Genomic DNA, 27,932 nt, shown 5'->3' on the forward strand with positions numbered 1-27,932 from the left:
CTAAACATTGGAATTGATTGACACAAGTATTTACTTCTAATAAGTGCCTGGTGCTCTCTGCAGCTGAGTAAATTGTTTTAGTCCCATCATAGGGCACTTTGCAAATGAACCAAGGTAGGAACATGAATGCAGCAAAAATAAAATAAAATTTTTAAAAAACTCAAAGTCTACAGCGCCCTCTAGTGCAGTGACTCCCAACCAGTGTGCCATCAGAATGATTGAAATTATCCAATGTCGATTTGATTTATTTTTCAATAAAAAACGTTTTAATTATTCAAATCTTCCACTAGGTAACAGGAGGTACAGAATTAACCTATGTATGCCTTCTTATGAGCCGTTTTGCTCAGTATTGTGCAATGATTTTATTTTCCGACGTGCCTTGGCTTTATAATGGTTGGAAAACAATGTTTTAGTGCATCACAGTGCAGGGACTGCAAGATTGGATGACCGGGTTTAGACCGTTTACTTTTTTTCTTCTTTTACTGCATTAGTGTCCAACAAAGACATTTCACAACCCATCTAAATATAATATTAAGGACAACAAGCCCAGTCAGTGTGTTTAGAGCATTTCACATTTTTATTTCACTTTTTTTTTAAACAAATTTGTGGCACCCAAGATCTAGTCTCAGAAAAGGAAAAACGTGCACAAATGTCATTTTTCCTGCAAATAATAATTTTTTTAAAAAAAAATCAATTAACTTAGCAAAGCAAAGAGCAGCTAACTAGTGCTAGCTCTCAACCCCTTCTTTGCCTTCATTTTATTTTCTTCGTAATAGCCTCATACACGTGTTTGCCAGTGTCCCTCCCCTCTCTGCCATCCTTTGGTAGTTAAAAAAAATACTTCCATTTAAAACAAATATTCCAACTTTTTTTTAAGTATATAGCAGTTTTTACAACAAAAAAGCTTTCCCCTCAAAAAACCCGGACAAAAAACACCTCCCAACCCAGCAAAAAAATAAAACGTGATCCAAGGAGGGGAATGACAACAAAAGGGAACGTGCCTACAACGTATCGTATCAGTGACTGAGTGTACGCGTATAGCTACTCTCTGATGTGTAACAAAATATATATTTTAGGGGAATAAAAAGAGTGACTCTATTCTTCTTTTTGATCCTTTATTTGTCTTTTTTTTCCTTTCAAAGAAATCTACGCTGTACACAACTAAATCTAAATCTTTCTTTACGGCAGCACTGAAACATGAAAGTTGCAAAAGGGGATAAAGACTAATATTTTTAAAAAAAATCTCAACTGATTTAAAACCCCATCTCCCAAAAAATGGGGTATTAAAATCCTAGTTTAGGGGTGGACAAACAAAAACAAAATAAAATAAATAATCACGGAGGCTGTGGATGAAGTGATGCTAACAAAGGAAGAAAAAGGTGTTATATAGGTGTAATATAGCTTTTTTTGTTGTTGTTGATGTTGTTGGTGGGGGTGAGATGTAGTGCAGACTGGGAGTCTCATCAGTTGGCTGCCAGTCCGGTGGCCTCCGAGGAAAGCCTGGAGCGGGACAAATACACACACAATGCATGGTTGGAGACCAACGCCATTTTCATTCTGCCAGGATTGTTTTTGTTTTGTTGCCACGAGTTCCAGTAGTGAACACTGAGGGCTAAGGCTTTGCTCCAGGACAGACATGAAATTCTTATCGAGCAGAAAAGTTACGCATTAATGCTGCGGTGGGACGAGACACCATACTGGGATGAAGAGGTGCATGTGTGGTGAAAAGTGTGTGAAAGACGACTTGTGTAAAGGCAATATGGTATCATGATACTTTTTTTTAAATCCACACGCACCCCCCCAAAAAAACATGTATGGAGGGTCGTCTTCTTTTTTTGTTTTTTCCATTTTCCTCGACACCCTTGGCAACAAGTCCGTGGGCTACTGGGCACCCCTGTCGAGAGGATTCATACGAATGATTTCAAACTTTGGCTACACTGTATCATCTTAAGACCGAGGCCAACAGGGGGACAAATGTGAGTTTTCAAAATACTATATGAAGAGGGTGGGGCATTAAAATTAGCATTTAATATTTCTTTCGCCACAGGAGGAGGAAATGCTGAATAACACCCCTGCACATGCCCCCCCCAAAAGAAACCCTCACTAAACATGTGCGTAGTCGCAACCTGAAGACATCTATAGGATAATTTGTTCTACATAGCGCCACCTAGTGATGACTAGACATGTTTTTCTTGCAAAGCAATACCAGTGCTTCAATGTGACATGGTGTACAAAAAAATTGATGCCCTAAATTTACATGCGGTATATCTATGTAATATACTGCCCCCTGGTGGAACAGGCACAAACGCATGTGCAGTAATGGTAAATACCCAAGCAACATCTTCCTGTTCATTCTCCATTATGTGGCAGGCATCTTCAAAAGATGAGCAGTTTCACTTTAATGTAGTTTCAATGGACATTGGCTTACTCCCCTTTTTACATTTTATGTACGACAATGTTTAAAATGTTAGCCAAAACAAGTCCTGGAACAAATGAATTATTTCCTATGGGAAAAAGCATTTGTTTGGCATCTTGAAAGGTGGTGGGGTTCAATTTTTAAAATTTTATTCTGTGGTATTTTCCAGTGGTTTGTGTATTTTTGAGCTGCTGAGAGCGAGAGTGGGATAACTACATTTTTGCCAATTTAAATTTAGTGCATAAATAGAGAAAAGTCATTGTTCAGAATGGTCAAAATCTAATTTGGACAGATAAGGGGCGGTCCCTTATTGTGTTTCTAGTGCAACACTGGGTCCAACCCCACAAGAGCAGGCTTCAACTCATGCAACACCACTTCGGAAAGTGCACTTCGGAGCTCAACAGAAGACAGAGTTAGAGCAGTAAAGTACCTACATAAAAGGTTCCAGTTTCACAGACCCACCAATTTGTTCATATATATATACGTACACGTACGCATGCACGCACACACACACTGAGCCTGAAAGAAAGAAATTCGCAAACGGTGGCCAGTGGACTAATGGTTAGGAATACAGACTTTAATTTAAATCATAGAAATTAGGTTCATTAAAAACACCCCCCCCCCAAAAATGTCGAAGCTCAACTTGAATTTGTGGTGTGTATACCTGAGCGAGGACTAAAGCTCCTTTATGTACATGGGGTGAGAAAAAAAAGCACTCGCAGTCACCACGGTGATGTCAAAACAAATCAAATTGGCGCAAGCATGACATCATCTGAGGAGAAAGAGCCGCTACCTGAGCACAGCTTACACACAAAGAGGAAAAAGGCTTCAGCGGCCACATCCGCGCTGCATGCAAAACTCAATAGTAATAATAATAATCACACTTGACAGGCAATAGAGTTAATATGGCAGCAAACTGCGTGTGTGCGCGTGTGTGTGTGCCTGCATGTCGGGTTGCAAAATTCAGGTAATTTAAAAAGATGCAAAGTTTCCAAGGGAATTCGTGGAAAACCGGGACTTCACTAAATTGAAGGTTGGCTCATAAAAAGTCAACTTGAAGAGGAAGCCAAGTCAAACAATCAAGAATATGTTCTTTGCAGCCCCGCAAGCGTAAATACGGTATTCAGATGAATACTGCATTTGAGGAAGATGAATTAAGCAGCAAAATCCACCCGTTTTTATCCATCTCGGGGGTGGCGGCCATTTTGCCACTTGCTGTTGACTGAAAATGACATCATAGTTTCAAAAGGCTCAGGTAAGGACCAATCACAACTCAGCTTACACGTGTCACGTGGCCAAACTCTGATGAGGGGAGTCGTTACGTGAGCCCTTTGGCACTGTGATGTGAGTCCTCCTCCTTATTCACAATTTGGTAAATTTCTTTTCCTTTTTTTTTTCACAAATCACAAGTCAGTCCGCATCTTTTTTTCTTCGACCGTACAAGTCTCCTGAAAAATGATTTGGAAGTATGAGGATTCCGCCCAATGGCAGCGATGGAATGATACCTTTGCATTAAATGACTCAATTTCCAGTTAATTCAAAAATGCCTCGGCATATCTTCCCATGGAAATTTATTGTGAACTTACCAGAAATCTTGCAACGTGGTGTGGTGTACGTGTGTGTGGTTTAAGTATAGTGTGTGTGTATGTTAAGTACACGTGGCCAAAGCAAGTGTAGATAGTGGCTGTGTTAGTAAGGGGAGAGCCGTCGCCGCTTGGACTTGGAGCCCAGCTCGGGGGCCATTTTGGGCTCAGAATTGGCGGCCCCGCTGACAACATGGAGGGCCAGCAGAGGCAGGGGCTTGAGTGTGAGGAGACTGGACACACAGGCAGGTGAGGGGTCGGAGGAGGAGGATGTGGAGGAGGAAGAAGGAGGAGGCCCAGGAGGTAACAAGGACAGAGGGATGGAGGCTGAGGGGGGCACCACACAGGAGGAGGAAGCAGAGGAGGTGCTAGTAGTAGTAGCAGTGGTAGTAGTAGTAGTAGAGGTGGAGGAAGGGCACGGGCTGCTCGGTTCGGGGTTCAAGGAGGAGGAAGAGGAGGAGGAGGAGGAGGGAGGAGGAGGAGGTTTAGAGGACTCTACACTGTAGAAAAACAGACAAGGAGAGAGAAAGAGGGAGAACACAGTCGGGATGGGTCACAGGGCAGGCTGGTCGGTGGGCAAATGGCAGAGGAAGGGAAGTTGTGATTTTTTTTTTCTTCCTCCCCGGGAATGGGACCGTGAAACGTGAGCGTGTCAAGTTGATCAAAACAAGGCTGCGGGCCAATAAAGAGCTGGGCACGCTCTGGTACATGCTGGTATATTGTTGTCCAATAAAGTACATGTGAAATCCAAATGTTGTGCATTTTCTACAAAGCAAATAATTCATATTTATTGATTCTATGAATTCTTATATGACTTTATTAATGGAATCTTCTCACTATAATCCAATTTATATTATGTAATGAATTCTTATGAATACTAATATTTATACAAGGGGTTTTGTTCACTCAAAATTTAGATCTATGTTTTTCGTTGGGACAGTGGACAAGAGCCAACAGCGCATGAGTTAATAATAGCGGCATCTTGCGTGTCCACCAAGCAGTACAGTTCACTTCGCCACAGCTTATGTACCCACCACCTACGGATCAAATATATTTTTCATTATTCAAATTCCACCTGAAGTGTATTATTTTCTTCACTGTAGTATCTCTGGCGATGAATTTGCATGGCTTTAAAAGGGGGGAGGTGGCAGGATGAGTGACATGCATTAGTGAACAAGAGTTGTTGGCTATTAGCTCAGGTTAGCATGTCTGCGCATTCATGTGCCGCCTGGGTATTCGATTTTAATTTCTTTACCGTTTGTTTATTAAAATTAGCTAACGTTGATACATTACCTTGTGCTGCCACCTAGGCATGCTGTTATACTGCACAAGTTTTGTTTTGCACTTCATCGTTTTGTGAAAATGATCCAACCCTTACACTTTGTCTTTCAGGCACTACCTCATTCTGGCTAACTGTCATTGAGACAGTTTGTTTCTATATGGAATGGTATGTGCGATTGCATTAATATTAGTCCGTATTAAAAAATATTTTTGTGACCTACTGTGTATTTTTTTAGGGGGCGACAACATATCCTCAGTTATTAGCCTAATATCCCAGTTAAACGTAAAAGTCTTGCTTTTGGGCCATCTTAGGGCATCTTGGTGCAAAGAAACTATGAAGTGAGGGAAGGAGCTTCACTTAGTCAGACCACAAGCCAATGTAATGAAACTACCAATATCATGTTCATCTACGGGGAATGATGAACCTTTTTAAGGGGAATGTCAATTACATGCAGGTTTTCGCTATTCGCAGCAGGCCTCTCTGCCCCTAACATTGTAGTTGTTAATTTTCCTCCAAAGCCGATTGTGGAAATTTTAGTCCGTACCGAACTGAATGTTACTGCTTGCTCGGTCTTTATTTGGCTTTCACTTCAATTGACTGACATGTGATCGTGCGTACTGACCTGGCATTGATGAGGTATTCTGCCAAGCTGATGCTAGCAGGCGAGCCCGTGATGGTCACCTGTCGATCAGTGGAACCGTCCACCGGGTTTGCAATCTTGATCTGGGCGCCCGACATTTGTCTGATCTCGTTGATCTTAGCGCCCTGGCGGCCGATGATGCAGCCAATAAGCTGAAGAGGAGGAGGAGGAGCTTAGCCGAGAACTACTTAAAGGCACCCCCACCCCCAAATTTTTGGAAGGAAGCTTACCTCGTTCGGAATTTTCATCTCATTAGAACTGGTTTGAGCGGAAGCGTCAATTCCTTCAAGAAATTATTTTTTTAAAAAGATGAGAAATTGCAGCACATTGGGATCCAGATGTCCATTTTACAGCACATACCGGTGAATCCCTGGTTGCTGTGTGCAATGGGGAAGGGGCTCTGCTGCATAGCCAGCTGGTGAAGTTTGGTGAGCTGTGGAGAGATAGCAGCAGAGGAAGACTGTGAGAGGGGGAGAGAGGAGGAGGAGGAAGAAGATTGGAGGGAAAACAAGGAGTGAAAAGGGGAAGAAAACGACACAAATCAAAGTCAGTTCAAAACATACAAATAACACATCTGAAGGGAGGGACGTAAATTGCAGCGGAGTACAAAAAAACAACAACAAAACCAAAAACAGCTGATCCCTCTGAGGTGTCAATCAAAACCTATCATGACCATATCAGGCTATTTTTACTCCAGCGTTCAGGTGACAATTCAGATTTTTAGTGTCACAACTGGGATACGAAGCATTGCGGTATACATCGAATTTGAGCTTTCACGTGTTCTCTCGCTGTAAACACTTTCATACAGCGCTTGTCAATTGAAATCAACAATATGTGCCATTAATTTGGGAGTTCGGCACTTGGACCCGGTGTGTAAATCCAACGGTTGAGAATGCAGAAATTTTGACACCAGTTTTGATAGTGTGCATGTGGGTGTACCTACAGTGTCCAGCAAACAATATTCCCTCACTTCACTGTGACATAAGCATTTAAAGAGTATCATCTAAGGACGATTAAAAGGGGAAGGATCCTTGAGGTAGGTAGGCAAAAGAAAATCAAGTCAAGGGGAAACATGGGATTATTTAAAGGACAGAGTAAGCAGTCGAGCAGAAGGATGGTCATTGATGGACCGGTGGAGAGTCTGGACAAACCCGAACAAACAAATGTTGGACTGGACCATTTCAGACAGTCAAATCTACCAATGTGAATGTTAACTCTAGCAAAAACCACGACTACCACGTTCAGGAAAGCAAACACCCCGCATTCAAGTAGGTGGCGCTATTGTACGTCACGATCTGATTGGCAACGGTCTCTGCCTGTCAAAAATTGTGCAGGTTGCTGTTCTGTTTTATACAGAACGCTGTCAAAGGATGTGGTGGTAAGAAATCGATTCGGTAATCATTCGCCTTTGGGGGCAGCACAAGTAAACAAAAAGCGTGACTGTGTCTTGAGTACGAATGAATGGCAGAAAGGACTTGATTAGTCACAGCAGATGCTAACACCAATCAGGGCTCATCTAATTACCTGATTACACGACACTATGTAGCAACAATATACCACTTTGGCTGGCCTGTGCTAATAGTGATAGTTTGGCACTATAGAACAGTGCATTTTATTGTATTTTATAAAGCAAACCGAAAAAAAGGCGCGAAGAACAAATTACCGTATATATACAGTATATATACTGTATATATAGATATACGTTTTGTTTTTACATCTGATCTCTTTGTAAAAGAGGCTGAAGATATCAAGATTTATAGAAAATGGATGGAAGTGGAGTCACCTTGCTACCGCTAAAACCATGCTAAAAACAGATGATGATTTGTGCTCTAACCCTGAGTCAAAAACTTAAAAAAAAAAAAGAAACCCTTTCAATGAAGATGCCGATCCGGTTTGCCAATTTTTGGCAAGCACAATTCAGTTGCTTACGAGCTGTCACTCACTAAGCTTGACTAAAAGGAACTGGCAGCCATTAGAGGAACCGAATGAACATGCGCAATGTCAACATCGAGAAACAAAAATTTCCATTTCTGTCAAACAAGCGCAAAGGGGGCGGGTGGCATCAGCGCGTGGGGGGTGCAGTCTCTGGCACAGGCGGAAACTTCACTTACATCTGGTTGTGGAATGGCATGCTGTCCTTGCACGGCATACGCCTGAAACAAATGAGAACACAACTTTCACAGGCCTTGCATCGGACGCCGGCTCAAGCTACTAAAAAAATCAGCAACAACAAGTCCTGTCCAAAGTCTCCACATTTCTTGCAAAGGAAACATCTTTAGTGACATGAAAGGGAAATGGAGGAAAGCCAGAGAAAAGAGGAGCTTATTTCTCAGATTTGTACACAAACACATCGACCTATGACGTCTCAAAACGAGCAAATACGTGTGACGTACCTGTCCACCTGCGAAGATAACAGGAGATCCTGAAGGTTTGGGTCGGTAGGGAATCGTGACGCCTTTCGGGGGAGACTGAAAGGGACACCCAAGACAGATGCATGAGCACAACCTCAGCTGAGAAATAAGTGCGGGACACAACCCGTAACGACGACACCTCAAGCTGCTAGTAACACAGTTTCCTCAAATTGTGGCCTTCTGCATGCCAATTCATCATCGGTTGCATCTATTTGAAACGAATAAAGGTCTCACAACAAAAGATAACAGTTTCCCTAAGTTCATTCAAATATATATTTTATTTGAAAAATGCCCTCCCCCTGTAGGCACGAGTTTCATTAATACACCATATAGTATATTTGTAAAAATAAAGTCCACACAACAAACAGCGTACCTCCATTGATTGTTTATACTAGAATGAGAAAGTAAAATGAATATTGTTATAAAAAGGATGTTTGTACAAATAAAGGACTTGCCCCAAAAGACAATTAACTCCAATTGTTCACACACTTTTGGAAACAAACTGATATACAGTATACATAATCTGAACTCATTATAAAAACTCAAGGACTGCCACCTGACCGATACTTGGCGATACCCAGATTAGAATCAAGTAACGAATAATCTAATTAAATTTTACGTGTTGGTACCAAGGCTCCAAACTGCCCGTAAACGTTTACATTTTGCCCCTAAAATTTGAGACAGTGCGAGTACATTTTTCATCCACTGGTTCTTGTACAACCTGTAAATTAGCTTTTTTTTTGGATTAGTATTATTAGGCTGGTTTGCCACCGTTAACGCTGACAACATGGCATCGAACAGAGAGGAACTAGTTTACAAAAGATGCAACGTTTTGTCAGTGATTTTGAATCGGTCCAGTTTGCAACATCAGACGGTGAGCAACAAAAAATCAGCTGCAAAGGATGTTGAGAGGTTGTTGAAACCAAAGGGAGTAGTAAACGCGGTTCTCATGTAGGTTCCTGCTTACCTCGAGCATGACAACACAGATCTGCTTGACGCACTCGATGATCGACTGGGGCGTGCCAGCTATGCTGATGGCGCGCTCCGTGGAGTTGGGCAGCATGTCACCTGCCACTTGAACCTGAGCACTGGTTGACTGACAGCACAACAAATCAAAGGGAAGTAGGTGAGGTGGGTGCGGTGGGGGACGCCGGCATCTGCTTTTGTTTGTCTTCCAAAGGAGGCTGCGTACCTCTCGGATTTCTTTAATCTTGCAGCCACCTTTGCCAATGAGCGAGCCGCACTGGCTGGCGGGCACCACGATGCGAAGGGTCACTGGGGGCTTGCTGGTGGCTGTGCTGTTTGTCATCGAGCTGGTAATGTCCTGAGGGCACAATTTGGTCCATTTGGTCACTTGGTCTGAAAATGTTGTCTTTACAACAAAATACGTTTTCCCTGCAATGCATTTTAATAAGCATCAATTATACGTGGATTTTTGCTATTAGCAATATTAATATAGTTCCCGATCTATGCCAGTGACATACAAAGACAAGTACAATGAAATAGCTCTTCCACTCAAAAGCAGATGATCCAATAATTACAAATACAAGTATATACCAGTATTATTGTTCGAGATGCACGATATTGGCATATACTTCAAATGTGACATTTTTGTTCAGTAGTGTGCCTTAAATCGGTTATTAGGTTGGGAAACACTGATTTATGGTTGTCCATCCAAGATTCAGTGGTGACACACCTCTTCCAGTTTATCAATGATCATGGAGAAGGCCTTGAAAATGGCAGTGGTTGGCCCTGCCAGAGTGATGATCCTCTCGGGACAGTTGCCCTCGGAGATGTTGATGCGTGCGCCGCTCTGTGTGGAAAAATCACAAGCCGGGACATGAAAAACAACCGCTTGGCAATTAAAACCGTCGCGTTGTGATTATTTGCAGGAGAGGACATGAAGGGAAGGCACCTCTTCTCTCATCTTCTTCACAGATTCGCCTTTCTAAAAAGCAGGACAAATAAGTCATGTTTAGTACCGGGAAGACACATTTTAGTGTAATTGTGTTCTGTGACGCCTTACCTTTCCAATGATGCTGCCAACTTCCTGAAATGACAAAACAATATCCATGAGCTTTGGCACATTTTGGGGAAAATATACATTTTGTTTAAATAGTTCTGAAGCAAATGGCCCAGATTTCAAAATTAACACGAAAATTTCACCCCTCAAGATGCATGAATCCTTTCGCGAGACACCCCCATGACCAAGTGAAACCTCATTTCAGCAAATATCACACGATCAAAATCTACGCACGCAATTGGCTTTTTCTTTGACTTACAGTGGCTTTCTTGTAAGTGAGCCTCAACAAGCGACGTTTAAATATTCTGCCGGTGTTCCGATTAATTTGATCAGTGATTAATTTTGACTCCACTGCACAAGAAATGGAAATGAGTGTAACGTAGGAAAGGTTCTAGCAACTCAGTGAAATATGAGCAACACGATTCATTTCACATCCATTACACACACCATTTTAGCACAACAACTTCTGAACATTTTTAGAATCAAGTGTTCTGCTGATCAGCTTATTGTGTCTATCCCTCACCCGCTATGTCCACAGTGATGCATGTGTCTGCAGTAGCATTAGTCCATGTGGAAAAATGATCTCTGCCAAGCTTCGAGGCCAAGAATTATTTTAGTTCATTAATAGTTGCAGCCCTATGGCGGCCATTGAATTTCGAACTGTGCACGCTACGTAAACACACTTTATACAAGGCGTACAGGTTCCACTGTCAGGATATCACAGCTACATGTTTCTTGTGTAGCAGTACTCAACTGTACCACGTCAATACCATGACTCATCACATCAGTCCCTGGAGGTTGAGAGGGGGGTCATTCAGGCGAAAAATGACACACCTCACCTTGCCGTGCATGAGCAGCCTAATGGTAAGGGTGACATTGAGCCCTCCTTCAATCACACCGGAGTCCATAGCTGCAGCTGCTGTGGGTGAGACTTCTGTGTCGAACTTGTGGGGGTAGGGGCGGGGGCTCTTTGGTCACTGAGATGATCTGGAGGGAGAGGGCGCAATATGTTGACATGAAAATGCTAAGATAAAGTACAGTAAGTGGCCAGCTAAAGATATAGCAAAAGGTTTCGTCAGTCAAGAGTGGGAGTAGTCATAAAAATCAAAATAAGTTGTCCTGCTTGTTAATGTCCCACTGCATCTCTTGACCTTTCAATTAGAAACATTTGCCCACTACTAGAGTGCATCCAAACGGAGTAGGAAATTACTGTTCAGTACTCGTACATCTGTTACACCCCAATAGTATGTATGTACTGGCACTGTGGTCGACCGGTGAGCAAGTCCGCCTCACGGTGTGAGGACTTCCTGTGTTAGGTTTGTATGTTCTCTCTGTACGTGCGTGGGGTTTCTCTGGGTTGTCCGGGTTCCTCCCACATTCCAAAAACAAGCATGGCGGGTTAATAGAACACTCTAAATTATCTTTAGGTGTGATTGTGAGCGCAGATGGTTGTTCGTCTATGTATGCCCTGTGACAGGCTGGCAACCAGTGCAGGGTGTACCCTGCCGACTGCCCCAAGACAGCTGGGATAGGCTCCAGCATGCCCACAAACTTGTGAATTATAAGGTGGATGGGCATATAGTATAGTATAAATGTGTCACAAACTGGTATCCTCCATGACCCAATTGGTAGCACCAAAATGCCCACTAGAATTTTTGTCCTACTAATTTTGGATTGGATTGGATACGATTTTATTGTCAAATGTGCTGTATGTGTACTAATGTGCAGAAATGCAATACAGTGGTGAAAGCAAAAACATTAGTGTGTTTGAATTGTCTTAGTGGTAAGGACAAAGAGTTTCGAAGCCATTTCAACATCTATTCAATGTACTGAAACGTTGGCATACTATTGGGATAACTACATGTTACTCCCGAGGCAAAGTTTTGCACTAGTAGATAACTGCTCTGCTTACTACTAGTATCACTCGTGACATGATAAAATTCTACAAGTTGACAAAAACATAACTAGTAACACATTCAACAAGCGTGCTGAATTGTCTTACAAGTAAGTACAAAGAGCACACCAGACCGTGTACTTTAATATTTGGGATATTCGATAATACCATTTTCGGCAGTTTGTATCAACAGCCTTTATGAGTACATATACCTGATATCAGAAATAAGTCAAGTATTGAAGCCTAGTATCAGTACTAGCCCATCACTACTTAAGATGGATCAAGAGATACTCACATGGCTGTAAAGCCGAAATTTCAACTTGTTAACATCTGGCTCTTCACGGGTAGTACTAGTTGCAGTTTTGCTTCGCTAGTAAGATTGTAGTAAATAGTAAAACGCAGTCATTCTACTCGTGTGCCGCGATGGCTTACTAAGTGAGGTCAAATCGTGTACCTGCCAATAGACCTTAAATTGCATTTTAAAGGATATCGAAGAAATGCTGGAAAGGCTTTCCAAAGTTAAGGCATACGCTAACGTAGAAAGCAACCGCAAAAGACTCACAAGCACGCTTCCAAATGTATTTGTTTTACTTTAGGGTGACAATATAGACAACAGAACCGAGGTTGTGCAAATATAGTTAAATACGTTTGGTGAGTAAAAAGGGGGAAAAGCGATCAAACTGCCAACATCGCTAGCCGGCTAACCGTTTCGTCATCATTAACATCGTGCCAAGTCGGCGTTTCCCACCTACCTCAATAAACCTATTTTAAAAACACTTTATTGAAACTTGAGTCTCCAGCTTGATGATTAAACAATTTATACGTCTCCTAAATGGGTTCTGGGCGTTTACTTCAGAATGAAGTACTGTAGTAGCATTTGGAGAGGTGTTCGTTTTTTAGGCTTCTAAGTGGGGGGGGGGGGGGGGGGGTGAGCATGCGCACGATAGGTAGCAATGCTAACTCCCAACTTCTATTTTATTCAACGCAGTGACATGATGCTTCACAATAGACGACAACCTCGTCAAACTAGGCGCTATTCCTAAAAATCTGGTTCAAACAAAAGGTAATTTGCGCTGTAAAGAACCGCCACGCTTGACGTTTCCGGTGGCTAGCTAAGCGAACAAAGCTAATTTTAGACGGCGCACTCACCGCGGCCGCTGAGGCCTACACGATGCTAAGCTAAGCTAAAGCGCGATTTCTTACCGCTTCTTCGGACCACAACAACACTGCCAACGAAAACATCTGAAGTCCGAGGCCGAACTTACCCGGTTCGCGCGCTGGAAGGTGCCCGGGGGTGGGTTGGGGTTATGAGGGTAGAAGGGGAGAGGTTCGGGAGGGTAGAAACCCAGGGGGGGAAGAGTTTAGAGAGGACTCGGGGGAAGAGGGAAGAGCGATGTGAGACCGAGCTTCACTCCTTTACACAAAGACAACAACATGGCGAACTCCGACCTCTCCCCTTTCACCCAAGCCGAGCCCACATCCCGTTTGCGACCCGCCCAATATGGAGGGGGAGGGATATATATATATATATATAATATACTGTACCGTATAATATCAAAACATTTCCGCACGATTAGAAAATGGAAAACACACAAATAATATAAAATGTAATAAATGTAGGGGGAAACAAGTTGTGTTGACACGTTCATGTACATTCGTAAGTTATGCCAAAGCTCCTCACATTTTTTAAAAATTCTTGCACTTACGTATGTTCAGATGACTCCTAACAACGACTAAAGAAAAAAATTGACACACATTTGAGAGGCACTATGCAGAGAAATAGTACTCTAAAAATTTCACATTTTGAGTTACTGTCAGACGTTCGGAATACACATAAAAATCAGCTATGTATGCATCGCAACTGTGATTGTCTATAAAAACTAACACAGAAAACAGACATTTATTCTTACATTACGTATGTCGATATGACACCAATAGACTAACATTAACATTAAAAATTAATCATAAAAATGAAATCGTAAAAACTATTCACAAATACGTAACGACACAATTCATTTCAAAACTAATTGGAGAAAAAATATTTTCATAGACACCGCAGTACCAGTGGCGAAGGGGTAAACCTGGCATACCTTGATTTTCGTGCAGGTGCAATCCTTCGGAATTTTCACAGACCGCACCGTGCCAAATTGGCATTCCGGCAAATCGAGGGCGTTTACTTTGACACGCAGTCGGTGCACTTGACAATTTGGTGGCAGAAAGTAGACTAATCTTTACACCAACTAAAAGCTGGTCAAAGTTGTGGCTCAGGTGGATTTGATCGAGGTGCAGTCAGATAGATTCTGAACTCCGTGCACCATGTGTGGTGGATGTAATTGTATTTTATTCATGAATATGGCAACAGCATGCAGCACCCTCTTAATCATTGTATAAGGCATTAGGAGTGAGGAGCTGCTTCCATTGGCCGGGAAGCAAGTTGGCAGTTTTAACTCCCACAATGGCACAAACGGCGCTTTTTAATATCTTGCATCTACGAAACCGCAAAAGAAAACTAGGACACGCTTTGCACACTTGCACGGGGAACAAAAACAGGGCTTTTGATTTGTGCACTAGATGCAGTATGTTGAGATTATTCTTAAAAAAACATTTGACAATAAAAAATATAACACATCATGTTAAAACATTCAACACACAGGCCAAAAACCCAAAGTAGATTAGGAATCTAACAATTGTTGTATAAATAATTCAAATACTTTACAGATATAAATGAATGTTTCCACAATAATATAATTTATCCATCCATCCATCCATTTTCCGAACCGCTTGATCCTCACAAGGGTCGCGGGGGGTGCTGGAGCCTATCCCAGCCATCTCCGGGCAGTAGGCGGGGGACACCCTGAATCAGTTGCCAGCCAATCGCAGGGCACACAGAGACGAACAACCATCCACGCCCACACTCACACCTAGGGACAATTTAGAGCGTCCAATCAGCCTGACATGCATGTTTTTTGGAATGTGGGAGGAAACCGGAGCACCCGGAGAAAACCCACGCAGGGCCGGGGAGAACATGCAAACTCCACACAGGGAGGCCGGAGCTGGAATCGAACCCGGTACCTCTGCACTGTGAAGCCGACGTGCTAACCACTGGACTACCGGGCCGCCCTAATATAATTTACTGAGATGTATATGTAGCATTTAATAGCATTGATGAGACGTAGTTTTTTATATATTTATTGTAGGCGATCACCAAATTAAAGATTGTTTTCATGGATTAATTTCAAAACAGTGATATGACAATCAGTAACTAACATGTTAGCGGTAACATGCCTTAAGATAGACTTCTCGAAAAATACAAAACACAGCCCGTAAAATAGTGACCCGCATTACTCCACAAATCTTGTTGAAGTATTCATGAATAATCTTTTAACAGCTAGCCCCGTTATATTTCCATGGAGGTTTATAGTATATACACAGAAATCCCGCATCATTTTTTTATTGCTATCATGCCTTTTAGCAGTTATCCATGTTATAATCGTGTGGTGGTAATAGGGTACAGGATATACATTGAATGATGGCCTCAGTCAGAGTCGCTGCTGCTGCTACTACTGCTGCTGCTGCTGCTGCTACTGGAGGACTGCGGGGGGGGGGGGGGGATCATCAGTATCCACTTAAAATATATGAATTGCTACCCCAGTGAGGAGGTCCTACAGGTGGTCCATACTGTGACTTTGACATCTATATGCAATTACTAACCCCCCACCTTTTTGGGGGGGGGGGCAATTATTTGTGGATATATGATTATGTGCGGCAGAGCACAGTTACAATGTCATGAAAATAGCTAAGGTTCACTCTACATAATTTCACTTTTGACAGTGCATTCATATACTGCCAACAAAAGCATGATTCATTCCCTGGATTTTTCTCAATGCCCCACTTATTTCCATTTCTTTTACCCGATCCCCCATTAATTTTTTTAATTGAAAATACAGTACAAAAAAAATTGCTTTTTCAATGTGGTATTTGGTGTAAAAAGTTTGAGAACTACTGCTCCTCTATATTTCGAGATTGGATGCCTGGTGTGAGAGTGGTGCCAATCTCACCTTGCCGCCATGTTTGTGATGCCCATGCATCTTGTGCACCTTCTTTAGTTTCTTCCCCTTCTTCAACTTCTTGTGGGATTTATGTCCCGCCATTCCCATGGCCATGCCAGCCAGGCCCCCACCTACAACCCCGCTTAAGGGATTGAGGGGGTTGACCCCGCCATGGTAGTGGTGGCCTTTTTTGTGGTGCTGGCCCTTTGTTTTATGGTGGTGGCCTTTGGGGGAATGTGGGTACACACCGGCTTGGACGCCTCCAATGGGGGCAACCGGATACCCACCGGGTGCCACAGGGTAGGAGTGTGGCACTGGAACACCAGGGTATGGCATCGCACCCGAGGGTGCTTTGGGTATCATGGCCGGGTTGACGCCCGCTGGATACTGGACAGGTAAAAACTGTTGATGCGGGGGCTGGGGGAAGGCTCCTGCGGGTGGGACGGAGGGGTATGCAGGGTTGTAGCCAGGAGGGAAGGCTGGGTTGGATGGACCTGATATAAATACACAAGTATTGAAACAGTCAATGTTGCCACTCACTACTTTGTACCCAGCGAAAGAAAAACATGTTTGCAAACCTTGATTTGGCCACATGGTTACACTTCAGGTGTTACTGAAAGTTTCAGAAAGACATGGAGGAAAAAAGTAACGGATTAATATTTCATTGGATATCAGATTCAAATTAACTGTTTCCTCTATGTAAAAATCAATAAGCAGTAAAAATAAATAAATAAATAAATACCCGAACATAAAATATACTAACACATTAATAAATATAAATTGATACACACTAAGAAAACGAAAAGCAAAATTTAGATGGTAAAAATTTTAAAAGGCCGAAAAAGAATACATTAAAAAAATGAAATAATTTTGTATTGAATAATTAAAGAATGCCTAGAAAAGAGAAATGTAAATGTAATGTAATAAAAGTAAAAACATAGAATGTAGAAATCTTTTTTTAACTTAAAAGATGAAAATACATTTAAAAAAGAAAAACAAAAATAATCATTTGTTTAAATAAAAAAGACAAAATACAAAATTGTTTTAAAAAGGAGAAAAAAACATGACAATAAAAATTAAAATAAAAAACAAGAGAACATTTAAAAATAGGTTTTAAAAAAAGGGTCCAAAATATAGTTAAAAATAAAAAAGACAACAAACAAATACATAAAAAGAAAAATTCGCGGAAAAAAGGTATAAAATACGTTTGGGGGGGGACACATAAAACCATCTCTTATTAATATTTGCTGTTTACCCGTTTAATTATAACAACCGATAATGTGGCATCCTTTTTGGTCAGTGAACTCAGTCTTTTGGTTAAAAAACAATGGAATAATATTTTCGTGTCCGAATTTGGACTAAGGGCGCGTCGAGTAAAATCAATCCATGTTAGACGTCATCAACACCGACTACCACGACGGTCATTAATCCCAACACCTTGACGATTCAATTTCGATTTTTGGAGACAAACCCATATTGTTAAGAATTTGAAGTGAGCATTTTGTAAGTATGAAGTGATCCCAGAGTTTACCCTTGCTTGTTTCGTCGGTGGGACGCTCCTATTTTTTGTCTTCCGCATTGGCGAGCAGTCAGCAACTGAAAAGAAACATGCGCAGGAAAAGCAAGCCGCGCCCAGCCTTTAACTCGCACGCACTATGCTTCACTTTTACACGTAATGGAACAAATAAACATAAAAAGTGTGAAGTATTTCCACACGCAAACACGGCTATTGTTTGCTCCTACGAAATGTGAATGGAGGAGGACTGTGGAGATTCCAATCACTGCGCACTACAGGTACACTTGCCCAAGCAATGCATGGGATTCTCAGTTTACGACGGAGTTCCGTCAGTGACCGTGTACGTACGTGAAACGTACGTGAAACGTACGTAAAAGGGCCACGTATCACTGTCACGAAATTGAAGTCACAATTACAATATTTTTACGAAAAACAAATTTAAGCTACAAACACAGAACCATTACATTTAAAAACAACAGTAAATTCAGTGATAAATGAGTACCCGTTAGTGATGGGGATTCCGGCTCTTTTTAGAGAGCCGGTTCTTTTGGCTCGTCTCACTAAAAAGAGCCGGCTCTTTCGGCTCCCAAATTGCTCCTCAGTTTTTTTGTTGCTTAAATTAATTTACTCCCAAAAATAATGTAAAATTATGTGTAAAATGAATTACTAATGTAAAAAATATACAATATATCAAATATTATTTATATGGCTTATTTAATATTCTTCTGAACATACTCATCATGGAGCACAACATGGAGTGTTACAAAAAATAAATTACAAAGTAGACGAACAAAGACCCATCTCAAAACAAGGTCAACAAAAAGTTCCAATCTCTGTGTATATTTATAAGCTTTTAACTATTTACAGTAAAACAACATAAGTAAGCTTCCCACTAAGATTACCACACAACAAATTATGAATTAAAATTTGACATTGGATATTTTAACCTTGCACACTCTACACGCTGCCTTTAAACTACCAATTAAGTTGAAATAAGTCCAGATTTCACTGCGTTTCCTTTCCATTTTCTCGCCTTTCCACTTTCCACCGTGTTGTTTTTTTCTCTATAGCGCTATCGAGCTCTCACTCGTCTCCCTGTCTCTCCTGTTCGTGTGCGGCTCAGTGTGCTGCTGTGTCTCTAACTCCTCCCCCTTCTCTTCTCTGCAGCGTGTGTGTGTGTGTGTGTGTGTAACCCTCCCCTCCCTCTTCTACCACGGATCTTGACCAATCACGTGCGGCTTTAACCGAAGGAGGGGGAAAAAAACAGGAGAAAAAAAAAAGTCGGCTCCTATTAGGAGCGGCTTCCTATTAGGAGCCGGCTCCCGTCGTTCACTTCAAAGAGCCGGCTCTAAGAGCCGGTTCGTTCGCGAGCGACACATCACTAGTACCTGTATTGTGTCGTTCGCTTCAAAGAGCCGGCTCTAAGAGCCGGTTCGTTCGCGAACGACACATCACTAGTACCTGTATTGTATAGTAAGTGTAGCGACTCGCTGCTAGCTAACAAGCTAATTCACAACAACTTTTTCAGGCTCGCTGACTGACTAATTAACAGCAATCTTTTCATGCTGAGTGGAGAAAATGCTCTGAAAACGGGAGTGTTGCCTTTCAAAATGGTGATAATTCAACTGAGTTAGGTTTCTCAATGACTAACCACCACAGGTGTAGCAAATTGTTGTACAATATATAAAACAAACACAAAATGATCACATAAATATAAGCAAATATTTTATAATAAAGCTTTATTCCTTCTTGTTGCATACATAATGTGAAACTGTTGCATGAGAGAGGGGAGTAGGGTTGAAGTCTCCACAGCACAGGTGTTTATTATAGTGATACTTTAGATGTCACGTGTCAATGGGAAAACGCACGCTAACATACTTGCACATAATGTTATGATGCTTCCCGTAAAAATTTTAAATAACTCCCCTGTTAGTCATCTTAGAACTTAACAGTGATTTTCTCCGTCCATGACTTAGAAGCTAGGCTGGGTGAAGAGCTGCCATTTTCAACACAGAAGCAAGTGAGTGTGTACATAGACTTGCACAGCTTCATTAGAGATGTTCCAATCTCAACTCAACTTTGTTTATAGACCACAAAAACAACCACAGCTGTAACAAAGTGCTGCACACAAAGAGTGAACAAAAATATAAAAGGAAACCATTATCATCACTGTATGGTGCAGAAACTGAGGCTAAGAGAATTAATGTAAGCGGCGTGTGGCACGTGACATCATCAAACACATTTCTTAATGAATAATATTTAGTCATTGATATTTAAGATACCTTGAAACTGTTTTCAATTGTGAAAAATACACAAGTTTTTTTAACTCACATAGACAAGCTGTAAAACAAGTGTCATACTAAAGAATACGACTGAAGGGAGACGAATCTGTCCACGACACACTGAGCAGTCAGCCGGGCGTCTGGGTCCACGTCCCAGCATTCTGTCAATAGATCTTGCAGCGCTGGTGCCTGAGATGGGCCCAAGAGTCATTTGCTCTTTTTACTCATTCCAAAACCATCAAATTATGGTTGGTCGAGGGAAAACATACCTGTCTCAGCTGCTGCCAATGCTCAGGGATGGAGGGTCTTTTTTCCATGTGAGACACATGGAAGGTGAGACTCTCCCGGGTTATGTGGGCTCCCAGCTCACGCTCATAAGGGAGGAGGTGTTGTGGCACGGCACCATCTGCATAGGGAGACAATAGCTCTCCTACTGGCCCATGTCTAGTGGTGAGGAAATCTGCTACGGTGATGGGTTTTCTCAATTTTCTCTTCTGACAACCAAACATCCATACATTATCCGACATTCAGTACTTCAATAAGATAGAGAGGTGAGGATGTATCCATGTAGACCACAGGGATGTTTTGATGGTCACATTTTGTATGAGTGTCAAAAGGGCATTGCAGGGCCGACCAGTCCAGGCTGTAACTCGCTTCTCTCACCCAAGGTCAGCTTGGACAAGACCCAACTCACCTGCGACCCGAACGAGGACAACCGCGATGCACCTTATTCCTATGCCCCCTTTGCCTTTGCGTGAATTAGGTGCGCAACATCCGGTAGAGCGAAATTGGCGTTTTGTTTACATGGAAACTGTTTGTTCAAGTCCACTTTCTATGACAGTTACAAACTTTAAGAATGTGGGAACGCCAGTTATTGCAGCTTCCAAGAGAAAACATTTCAATCCCGCTTCCTGCTAATGTAGCGGAGTAAGAGGATGACATAACAAAAGAGCCCAGCGTCAAGGTCCAGTCACACATTCCAAACTCTGTCGCTTCAGACGTGAGGCAATGTGCAATCTCAAAAGCTCTAAGGCATGACCATACAGTAATAAATTAGTTTGAGTGAGTGTGCATGATGGATTTTACCTTCAAACAAGTCAGAACAGCGCATGCATATCTCCCACAGCACCAAACTCAAAGCGTAGACGTCCCCATGCAGAAAGCAGCTGCTGAATTGGTACACAGAACCCTCCAGAATCTCGGGGGGCATGTAGCACAGGGTGCATGCTGCCTGGCTTGGACTCTGTGGATGAACAGAAAGGTGGCATCATGACTGAGTGACAGCCTAGCATAACAGATTAATAGAGTATTCACCAGTAGATTTCCCATTTGGCGATGACTTGAGCACGAGCACAGGATGATAGCGCTACCGAAATCACACAGGGCACAGGTGCCATCTGCCCGGACAAGCACATTGAAGCTGCTGAGGTCTCTGTGGGCCACAGGCGGCTTGTGGCCCTCTGAAAAAAAGACGAAAAGCAGAAAAAAAGTAAAATGAATGGAAAAGGCCATGACACCAATAAGAATTAAAATTTGGAAAAAGCTGTGACGATTGCAGCCTAATACCTTTTGTGAGCAGATACGAGTGGAGATAGGAGAGTCCTTGTGATAAAGACAGGCACAACTTGAGTGATGAGGGCCAGCTGTTGGTGTTCTGACTCAGAAACGAGTGCAAAGAGCCCTGAAAGTTAGTGAAACAAATATTTTGTCAAAGAACAGTAAACTATGTGTATGTACAGTATATGAAAAATGGTCTCTGTTGCATGAGTGGACCTGAAGAAACATACTCACCTACTCACTGAACAACCAATAACAAACGAGTCATCTTCAGACTTAAAACCTATAGAGCAGTGGTTCTTAACCTTCTTAGAAGGTACTAAACCCAACAAATTACCGGTAATATGCACATTCACCGAGCCCTTCATTTGTGAAAAATAAATATCTATATATTTATTGCAAATTCAAGATATTAAAAAAAAACACATTTATTAAAAACAGAAAAAAAGTAAATAACATTTCAAGAGATCTTTTTTTTTTGTACGACGTACTATCGGGACAGTCACACATTGACTACTAAGCGAATTAATTTCCCGCGGCGCTGATTGGACAAGCAATGTCATGTGATCATCTGCAGCCAGTGATGGCCAAGCGGGCGTGTCATAACTAATTTACATGTTGAGTCGGCTGTGTCTTAACCTCCATGGCAGAGGCTCCATCGAACCCGAGACCGATTCACCGAACCCCTGGGTTCGATCGAACCCAGGTTAAGAACTACTGCTATAGAGCATACATTGCCTGGAAGAGCACTATTTTTAAATAGCAAGTATTTATTTTTATTTGATTCCATTTTGACACTCACATATTCTGCCAACTGCAGAAATAGGAGCCAGCTGCCGTCTTCCGACCTTCTCCCGGTACCCAGGAAGCTGATGATCCCGGCGTGCCTCATCAGCGGGAGACCGTAGACTTCCTTCTCGGAGTTGAACGCATGCTGAGCGGCCGCAGGGTAGACTTTAACGGCCACCATCGATCCTTGGTACTTTCCTCGCCACACCGTGGCAAAATGCCCACGGGCCACAATCTAAGAGAAGAGATAGACGTATTTTGAGGTAAGATTTTAAACAGTTTAGCTTTTTAAATAGCGTACCTGCTGCAGTTGAACATCAGTGACATCAATCTGGGACTTTTGCGTTTGGCAAGAACTCAGCGGAGCGACGTGGAGGGTAGCTTGTGTGTTCTCCTCTATAAGCAAAATAAAAGGGACAGCGCCGTTAATGTCCATCTCCAGACCTAAACCACACGGAGCATGTATTTTACCTGCTAAAGAGGTGACTAAAGGAAGTCACACCTCCAAAACAAGCTACGAGGGAAAACAAACATGTCATTCTGTAGACTTAAAGCTTTTGTGACTAATACAATACAACCTCTCTCACACAGTGTTCCTCAGCCCATGACGTGATCATCTAGGCTGGGTTAAGGTCCACACCCACTTTCAAACGGACATCAGAAAACATTGCATGAAGACACTCATATGAAGAAACACCCACACAGGATGGAGGGAAAGATAGAAGGAAGCGAAGAAGGAACGAAAGATGAAGGCTGGGAAAGGTAGGAAGGATTAAAGGAGAAGGAAGTTAGGAAGGAAGCAGAGAAAAATGAAATGAACACACCAAAGATGGTATGAAAGAACGGATGGAAGTAACCAGTTAAGGATGGAAGGAAAGAAGAGTGAATGAATGGAGAGAAAGAAGGATGGAGGAAGACAATATGGAGGGAAGGAAAGAAGGAAGGCTGTAAGAAAGCAAGAAAGAAAGGACATGAGAAAGAAAGAAGGGACAGAAAGGGTCAAAGGAAGGAAGAAATGATGGATGATGGAGAGAAGGAAAGGATGAATCTAGGAAGGGTTTGAGGGCGAAAGGAAGGATGAAGGACGGCAACAAGGATGCATGAAAGGATGTCAGGATCGAAGAAGAGAATGACGCATAAAATGTAGAGTGGCTACGTGTCAATCTTAGGGTTAGCAATTAGCATGCCTTCTCCGTCTTTCCTCATCATCCGTTTTGCGAGAACGATACTTGTGAGAAGTGGAGGTTATTCACTGCCCCGGAGGCGATGATTACTCACTTTAGGAGCGACTCCGCAACATGTTTAGTCACAATAGTAGCCAGCCGAAGCTCATTACTAGCTAACGTAGCTCGGGAGAAAGGAAAGAGGAAAGGAAGGCAACAAGGGTGCATGAAAGGATGTAAGGATAGAAGAAGAGAATGACGTAAAAAATGTAGAGGAAGAGACAAGGGTAGAAAAAAGGATGAAGGAAAGAATGAAGCAAAGTTTGAAGGACCGATGGAAAGGAGGGAAGGAAGGAAGGATGACAGAAGGAAGAGAGCAATATAAAAAACACTCAAGCAAGGTTGGACAATGGAAAGAAACGAGGGATGACGCAAAAATATGTAAGGAAAGAAGGAAGGACCCAATGATCTACGTAAGAACGGTAGAATGACAAGAAGAAAGACATAGCAACAGTCGAAGGAAGGCATGAAAAGAAGTCAGAAAGGGAGGAAAGGATGACAAAAGAAAGATGGAATGGAAGGCCTTGAAACCTTGATTTGAAACCTCGACCCTCTTGTGAAACTGTAAGACTGGATTAAAACTAGGATCTGCAAACCCTAAATCCAAACTGTGACCGGGTCAGAAAGCATGACACCCTCACACTTGTTTTGGAACCGGAAGACCCGCTTGGATACTTTCAATACCCACACTTGTCCCACCTTTTCGACAATGTCCTTCCAAATTTGTAGACATGGATACAACATTCCCAGCCAACTACTCATTGGGACATAGAATCTACTGTATTGCAACTGTTATTTGAGGAACTAGAACGAGCTCCGGTGCTTGAAGAGAGCATGACAGCTCCGATAAGCACCAAGGTCAACCCTGTGGAGAAAGTAACAGTTGCAAGGCTCAACAAAAGCCATGTGTAGGGGTGAAATACCATACAAGGCTCCAAAGAAGCGGTTATGCATTGTAATTAACATTTTGCGCCTCATCAAAACACACTGAGTAGCAAACCTGAGAATCAACCACCAAGACAGTTCCCCCAAAAGCTTCCCTGGGATGGAGCCACACCAGTCGCTCAACGACTAAGCTCGGTGTTACTTACGCTAGCTAGTAACGAGCTTCGGCTGGCTACTATTGTGACTAAAAATGTTGCGGAGTCGCTCCTAAAGTCAGTAATCATCGCCTCCGGGGCAGTGAATAACTTCCACACAAGTATCGTTCTCACAAAACGGATGATGAGGAAAGACGGAGAAGGCGTGCTAATTGCTAACCCTAAAATTGACAGATAGCCATTGTTTTTGATCTTCTGTTGCCAATTTATTCCATTTTTTGGCTAAATGTTCCTTCACATGTTTGTTTCTGGGCAAGAAAGTACAGCGGCTATGCAAAATGTGAAATAAAGAAATAGAAAGATTATATAAAAATTGTTTGTTGTATTATTTAACTCATTCACTCCCAAAGACGTATTTAGATGCCATTTTCAGACCCTTTCAGACCCTTTTCAAGTACAGTCACTATAAAATGAGGAGCTGGGATTAAATGTGTGGCGTCTGAAAAGACATCTAAATAGGTCTTTGGGAGTGAATGAGTTAATAAAACTCTCACATTAGATCTGTGGAACTAACCTGCAAAAAAATCGCTTCTCAAAATTGGAGTTACCTTTGTGTAGTGAGAGACATTTCCAGCGCACTGCCGCAATCACCAGGCACATGACCAACACAGCGGAAACAGTGATGAGCCAAGTTTTGTCTACAAAGACAAAATACAAGTGCCAGTATCAAGGAGAATGTTCACAATATTTTCTGGCCTTTATTTGGACAATGGTATACAATGTTTACAATGTTGGAGATTCAGTATTACATTTTATATCATGTGAAAGATGAGTCACATAGCCCGAAGATGGCTAATGCTACGCAGAGAAACGAGGTAAGATTCCGCACTTGAGTTCATCTGAGGAACTGTAGAAAGTGGATGACCACTATTTCGGGAAATACGGCAATTTTAGTGTTTTCTGATGCCTTGGTTTTTTGGGGGGTGTTAAAAGTCATGAAGTCATACCCGCGGAGTCAGTGGGCCCTGGCTCTTCCGATGACGCGCTCCAGGTGAGTTTCTTGTTACAGAGGTGCGTGTTGCACACACACTTCACCAGCCGGTTGTTGAAGCGGCGCTGCGCCTTGCAGGTGGCATCAGGGCAAGATTTTTCAGTCACATCGCAAGCTTGAACGGAAGATGGCATAAATAAGATACAGAATAACACTGCCTCAGATGCAGCTGAGAGGCCGGTGAACAAGATTCGCAAATCATTATATTCTATTTTTATTTATGTTTAAAACAACATCCCAAATTCACTGGGTTTATATAAAACTCCAAAATATTTATGTTTAATAAATTGGTTAGTTTATTAGAATACAAATTCATTTTGTGCTTGTGTGTCATAAAATACAAGGGAAGAAGATTAATAAATAAATACATAAAAATAATCGCATATTAAATGGCAATCATAATATTGGGGCGAGAGGATCTCAATTTGATTATTTTTCAAAATTGTTCAGTCCCTCTCTATCCTCTTAAGATAAGAAAACCTTTATTAGTCTCGCAATGGAGAAATTCCCAATTCACAGCAGCAAAGTTAAATTAATATTCTTAATTAATATGCTATATTATTTAAAAAATATACCACCCCATCACTTTTTGTTCATAATATAATTTGAATTAAAAAAAATACACAACTTTTTATCTTGAAAAAATACAACTTTATTCTTGTAAGATTGACTTTAATATTGTATTGAGTTTTTTCCTTTTCAGTGTGTCACTAAAACTCCTTAGATGTTGTCTGTGATTTTGTGACTTGGCCACTAGAATTGAAAAAGGAGTATTGATGAAGAAAATGCCAGTCAAATGCCAAAAGTCTTCTTACCAAGAGTGTCAACCTCCAGCTGTCCGTGGACGATGAGGAAGTACCCCACGCAGCAACGCGTGCGCTCGCACACCTGAACAGAGTCGCTCACGTTGCCCGCCGCCAGGTACTTCTGGTTCTGTGCTTTGACCTGGAAGGTGCACTGCCTCTTCTCATCCGACACGGGGCTGGAGATACAAGGACAGATGCATTCTGGGAAGAGAGACCGGGAGTAAGACTTCGGAGGGTCAAAATGACTATGAACGTAATTGTTCAAAATGAAAATGTTGACTATAGAACCGTTGACAGTTCGTTTAAGGCTCTGTATTCACTTGCTCTTCAGCAGTTTTTTTTTTTTTTTTGCCATCTTTGAATGGTAATTTTTATGCAACAGAGCCCTTTGCACTGGAGGGAAAAAACCCCACAGGATGTTGTTTTTAATTCAAAGCCTTTGTATTTGGGAATGGATCTTTTATATTATGCATCTGAAAATTAAATTATCTTATGATACTCTGCTGTACATTGTTTCAAGAAAAAAAAACATTTTTCCTTATTTACAAGGTCCTACGTCTTCTCAGAGTAGGGCTGATGAAAAACTGTGCCCCCCCCCAGCATTGGTTAAACATCTCTAAGGTATATTATCTTTGTTCATCTATCTATGCCACCAACATATGACAAGCAGAACAATGAAATGCTCTTCCAGATGGCAGAAGTTACAATTAACCTGATGTATCCACTTGTTGCCATTCATTCAACAACTTCATTCGTTGAAGAGAAAAAAATTCCAGGAATTGATCAATTCCACGTCGGGAAATGTAATAAAAATGTCTAACCCTAACGTGTCTAGTATCTGTAGCTCATTTGTTACTAGTATGCTCATAATAGACAGCTATTGTGCTCACCAAAAATTGACTTTACATCAATGGAAACACTTTTTTTTTTTAAACACAAATATGTCATGCATATTATGAGTAATAATACATTTTATTTTATTTTTTAAAGAACGTGACTCACCCAGCAGCAGCAGAAAAAAGAGCCAGCATCGCCGGAACATGGTCACAAGTGCCTGGACTGGCTGAGGAGCAAGGCTGTGTGATTTTTTTTTTTTTTTTAATCTCAATCAGTCATGGGAATGTGAAGGGAGTTTCCGTACTTCCCAGCATCTCTCCCACGAGCGCACACCTGCAGTCCACCGCACACAAACACCATCTTGGCCATAACAATAGGAACACCTCTAATGAGGGAGGACAGGTGGGTGAGTGGGAAGAATGTTTTTTTTTTTTTTTTTGCAACCTAAAAAGAAATTACATTTTTGTGAAACTCAAACGCCAGTAAAGGTTTTTCTGCCATTTATTTCTTTGGCTGGGGCACCTTAGTGTAGG

The 27,932-nt window shown here is 41.9% G+C and overlaps 3 protein-coding genes across 7 annotated transcripts; all 3 read right to left on the reverse strand.

Moving 5' to 3' along the window:
• Positions 1-554: 554 nt before the first annotated feature.
• On the reverse strand, positions 555-13,698 carry LOC147201094 (poly(rC)-binding protein 2). Of its 5 annotated transcripts, none has more exons than XM_086117153.1 (13): positions 13,515-13,689; positions 11,195-11,342; positions 10,359-10,382; positions 10,248-10,280; positions 10,029-10,145; positions 9,525-9,656; positions 9,300-9,428; positions 8,315-8,389; positions 8,033-8,074; positions 6,282-6,354; positions 6,152-6,204; positions 5,904-6,073; positions 555-1,500 (listed from the first exon to the last, which is right to left on the reverse strand). In XM_086117153.1, exons 2-13 carry the CDS (start codon positions 11,261-11,263, stop codon positions 1,464-1,466), a joined length of 954 nt encoding a protein of 317 aa, XP_085973279.1. In that variant the 5' UTR covers positions 11,264-11,342; positions 13,515-13,689; the 3' UTR covers positions 555-1,463. The 5 variants fall into 5 exon arrangements, with proteins under 5 accessions (XP_085973279.1, XP_085973278.1, XP_085973281.1 ...); XM_086117152.1 differs by having other exon boundaries at positions 6,282-6,381; positions 13,515-13,687; XM_086117156.1 differs by lacking the exon at positions 555-1,500 and adding an exon at positions 2,963-4,499 and having other exon boundaries at positions 6,282-6,381; positions 13,515-13,698.
• Positions 13,699-15,422: 1,724 nt separating this feature from the next.
• On the reverse strand, positions 15,423-18,117 carry prr13 (proline rich 13). Its single transcript, XM_086117157.1, has 4 exons — positions 17,830-18,117; positions 16,877-16,911; positions 16,308-16,792; positions 15,423-15,841 (listed from the first exon to the last, which is right to left on the reverse strand). Exons 2-4 carry the CDS (start codon positions 16,890-16,892, stop codon positions 15,785-15,787), a joined length of 558 nt encoding a protein of 185 aa, XP_085973283.1. The 5' UTR covers positions 16,893-16,911; positions 17,830-18,117; the 3' UTR covers positions 15,423-15,784.
• A 1,419-nt stretch (positions 18,118-19,536) lies between these two features.
• Positions 19,537-27,649, reverse strand: LOC147201096 (anti-Muellerian hormone type-2 receptor-like). Its single transcript, XM_086116854.1, has 11 exons — positions 27,565-27,649; positions 26,572-26,763; positions 25,713-25,871; positions 25,314-25,403; positions 22,744-22,838; positions 22,456-22,677; positions 21,663-21,777; positions 21,411-21,556; positions 21,183-21,339; positions 20,366-20,502; positions 19,537-20,285 (listed from the first exon to the last, which is right to left on the reverse strand). The coding sequence occupies exons 1-11, from the start codon at positions 27,602-27,604 to the stop codon at positions 20,169-20,171; spliced, it is 1,470 nt and encodes a 489-aa protein (XP_085972980.1). The 5' UTR covers positions 27,605-27,649; the 3' UTR covers positions 19,537-20,168.
• Positions 27,650-27,932: the final 283 nt, after the last annotated feature.

Source organism: Hippocampus guttulatus, chromosome 8 (genome assembly GCF_054856545.1).
Source record: "Hippocampus guttulatus isolate MCC_2025c chromosome 8, RoL_Hgut_1.0, whole genome shotgun sequence".
NCBI classification, from domain to species: domain Eukaryota; kingdom Metazoa; phylum Chordata; class Actinopteri; order Syngnathiformes; family Syngnathidae; genus Hippocampus; species Hippocampus guttulatus.

What these genes read in the sequence shown, in the direction of transcription:
- prr13 (XM_086117157.1), bottom strand. An exon ending in ATCACAAACATGGCGGCAAG is followed by an intron (nt 15,842 to 16,307) that starts GTGAGATTGGCA and finishes CCCCCCCCGCAG; the next exon opens with TCCTCCAGTAGCAGCAGCAG.
- LOC147201096 (XM_086116854.1), bottom strand. Translation starts at nt 27,604, where the DNA reads ATGTTCCGGCGATGCTGGCTCTTTTTTCTGCTGCTGCTGG. An exon ending in CTTTTTTCTGCTGCTGCTGG is followed by an intron (nt 26,764 to 27,564) that starts GTGAGTCACGTT and finishes CTCTCTTCCCAG; the next exon opens with AATGCATCTGTCCTTGTATC. An exon ending in CTCGTATCTGCTCACAAAAG is followed by an intron (nt 21,557 to 21,662) that starts GTATTAGGCTGC and finishes TCTTTTTTTCAG; the next exon opens with AGGGCCACAAGCCGCCTGTG.
- LOC147201094 (XM_086117156.1), bottom strand. Translation starts at nt 11,263, where the DNA reads ATGGACTCCGGTGTGATTGAAGGAGGGCTCAATGTCACCCTTACCATT. An exon ending in TCATTGATAAACTGGAAGAG is followed by an intron (nt 9,657 to 10,028) that starts GTGTGTCACCAC and finishes TTGTGCCCTCAG; the next exon opens with GACATTACCAGCTCGATGAC. An exon ending in AGATTAAAGAAATCCGAGAG is followed by an intron (nt 9,429 to 9,524) that starts GTACGCAGCCTC and finishes TTGTGCTGTCAG; the next exon opens with TCAACCAGTGCTCAGGTTCA.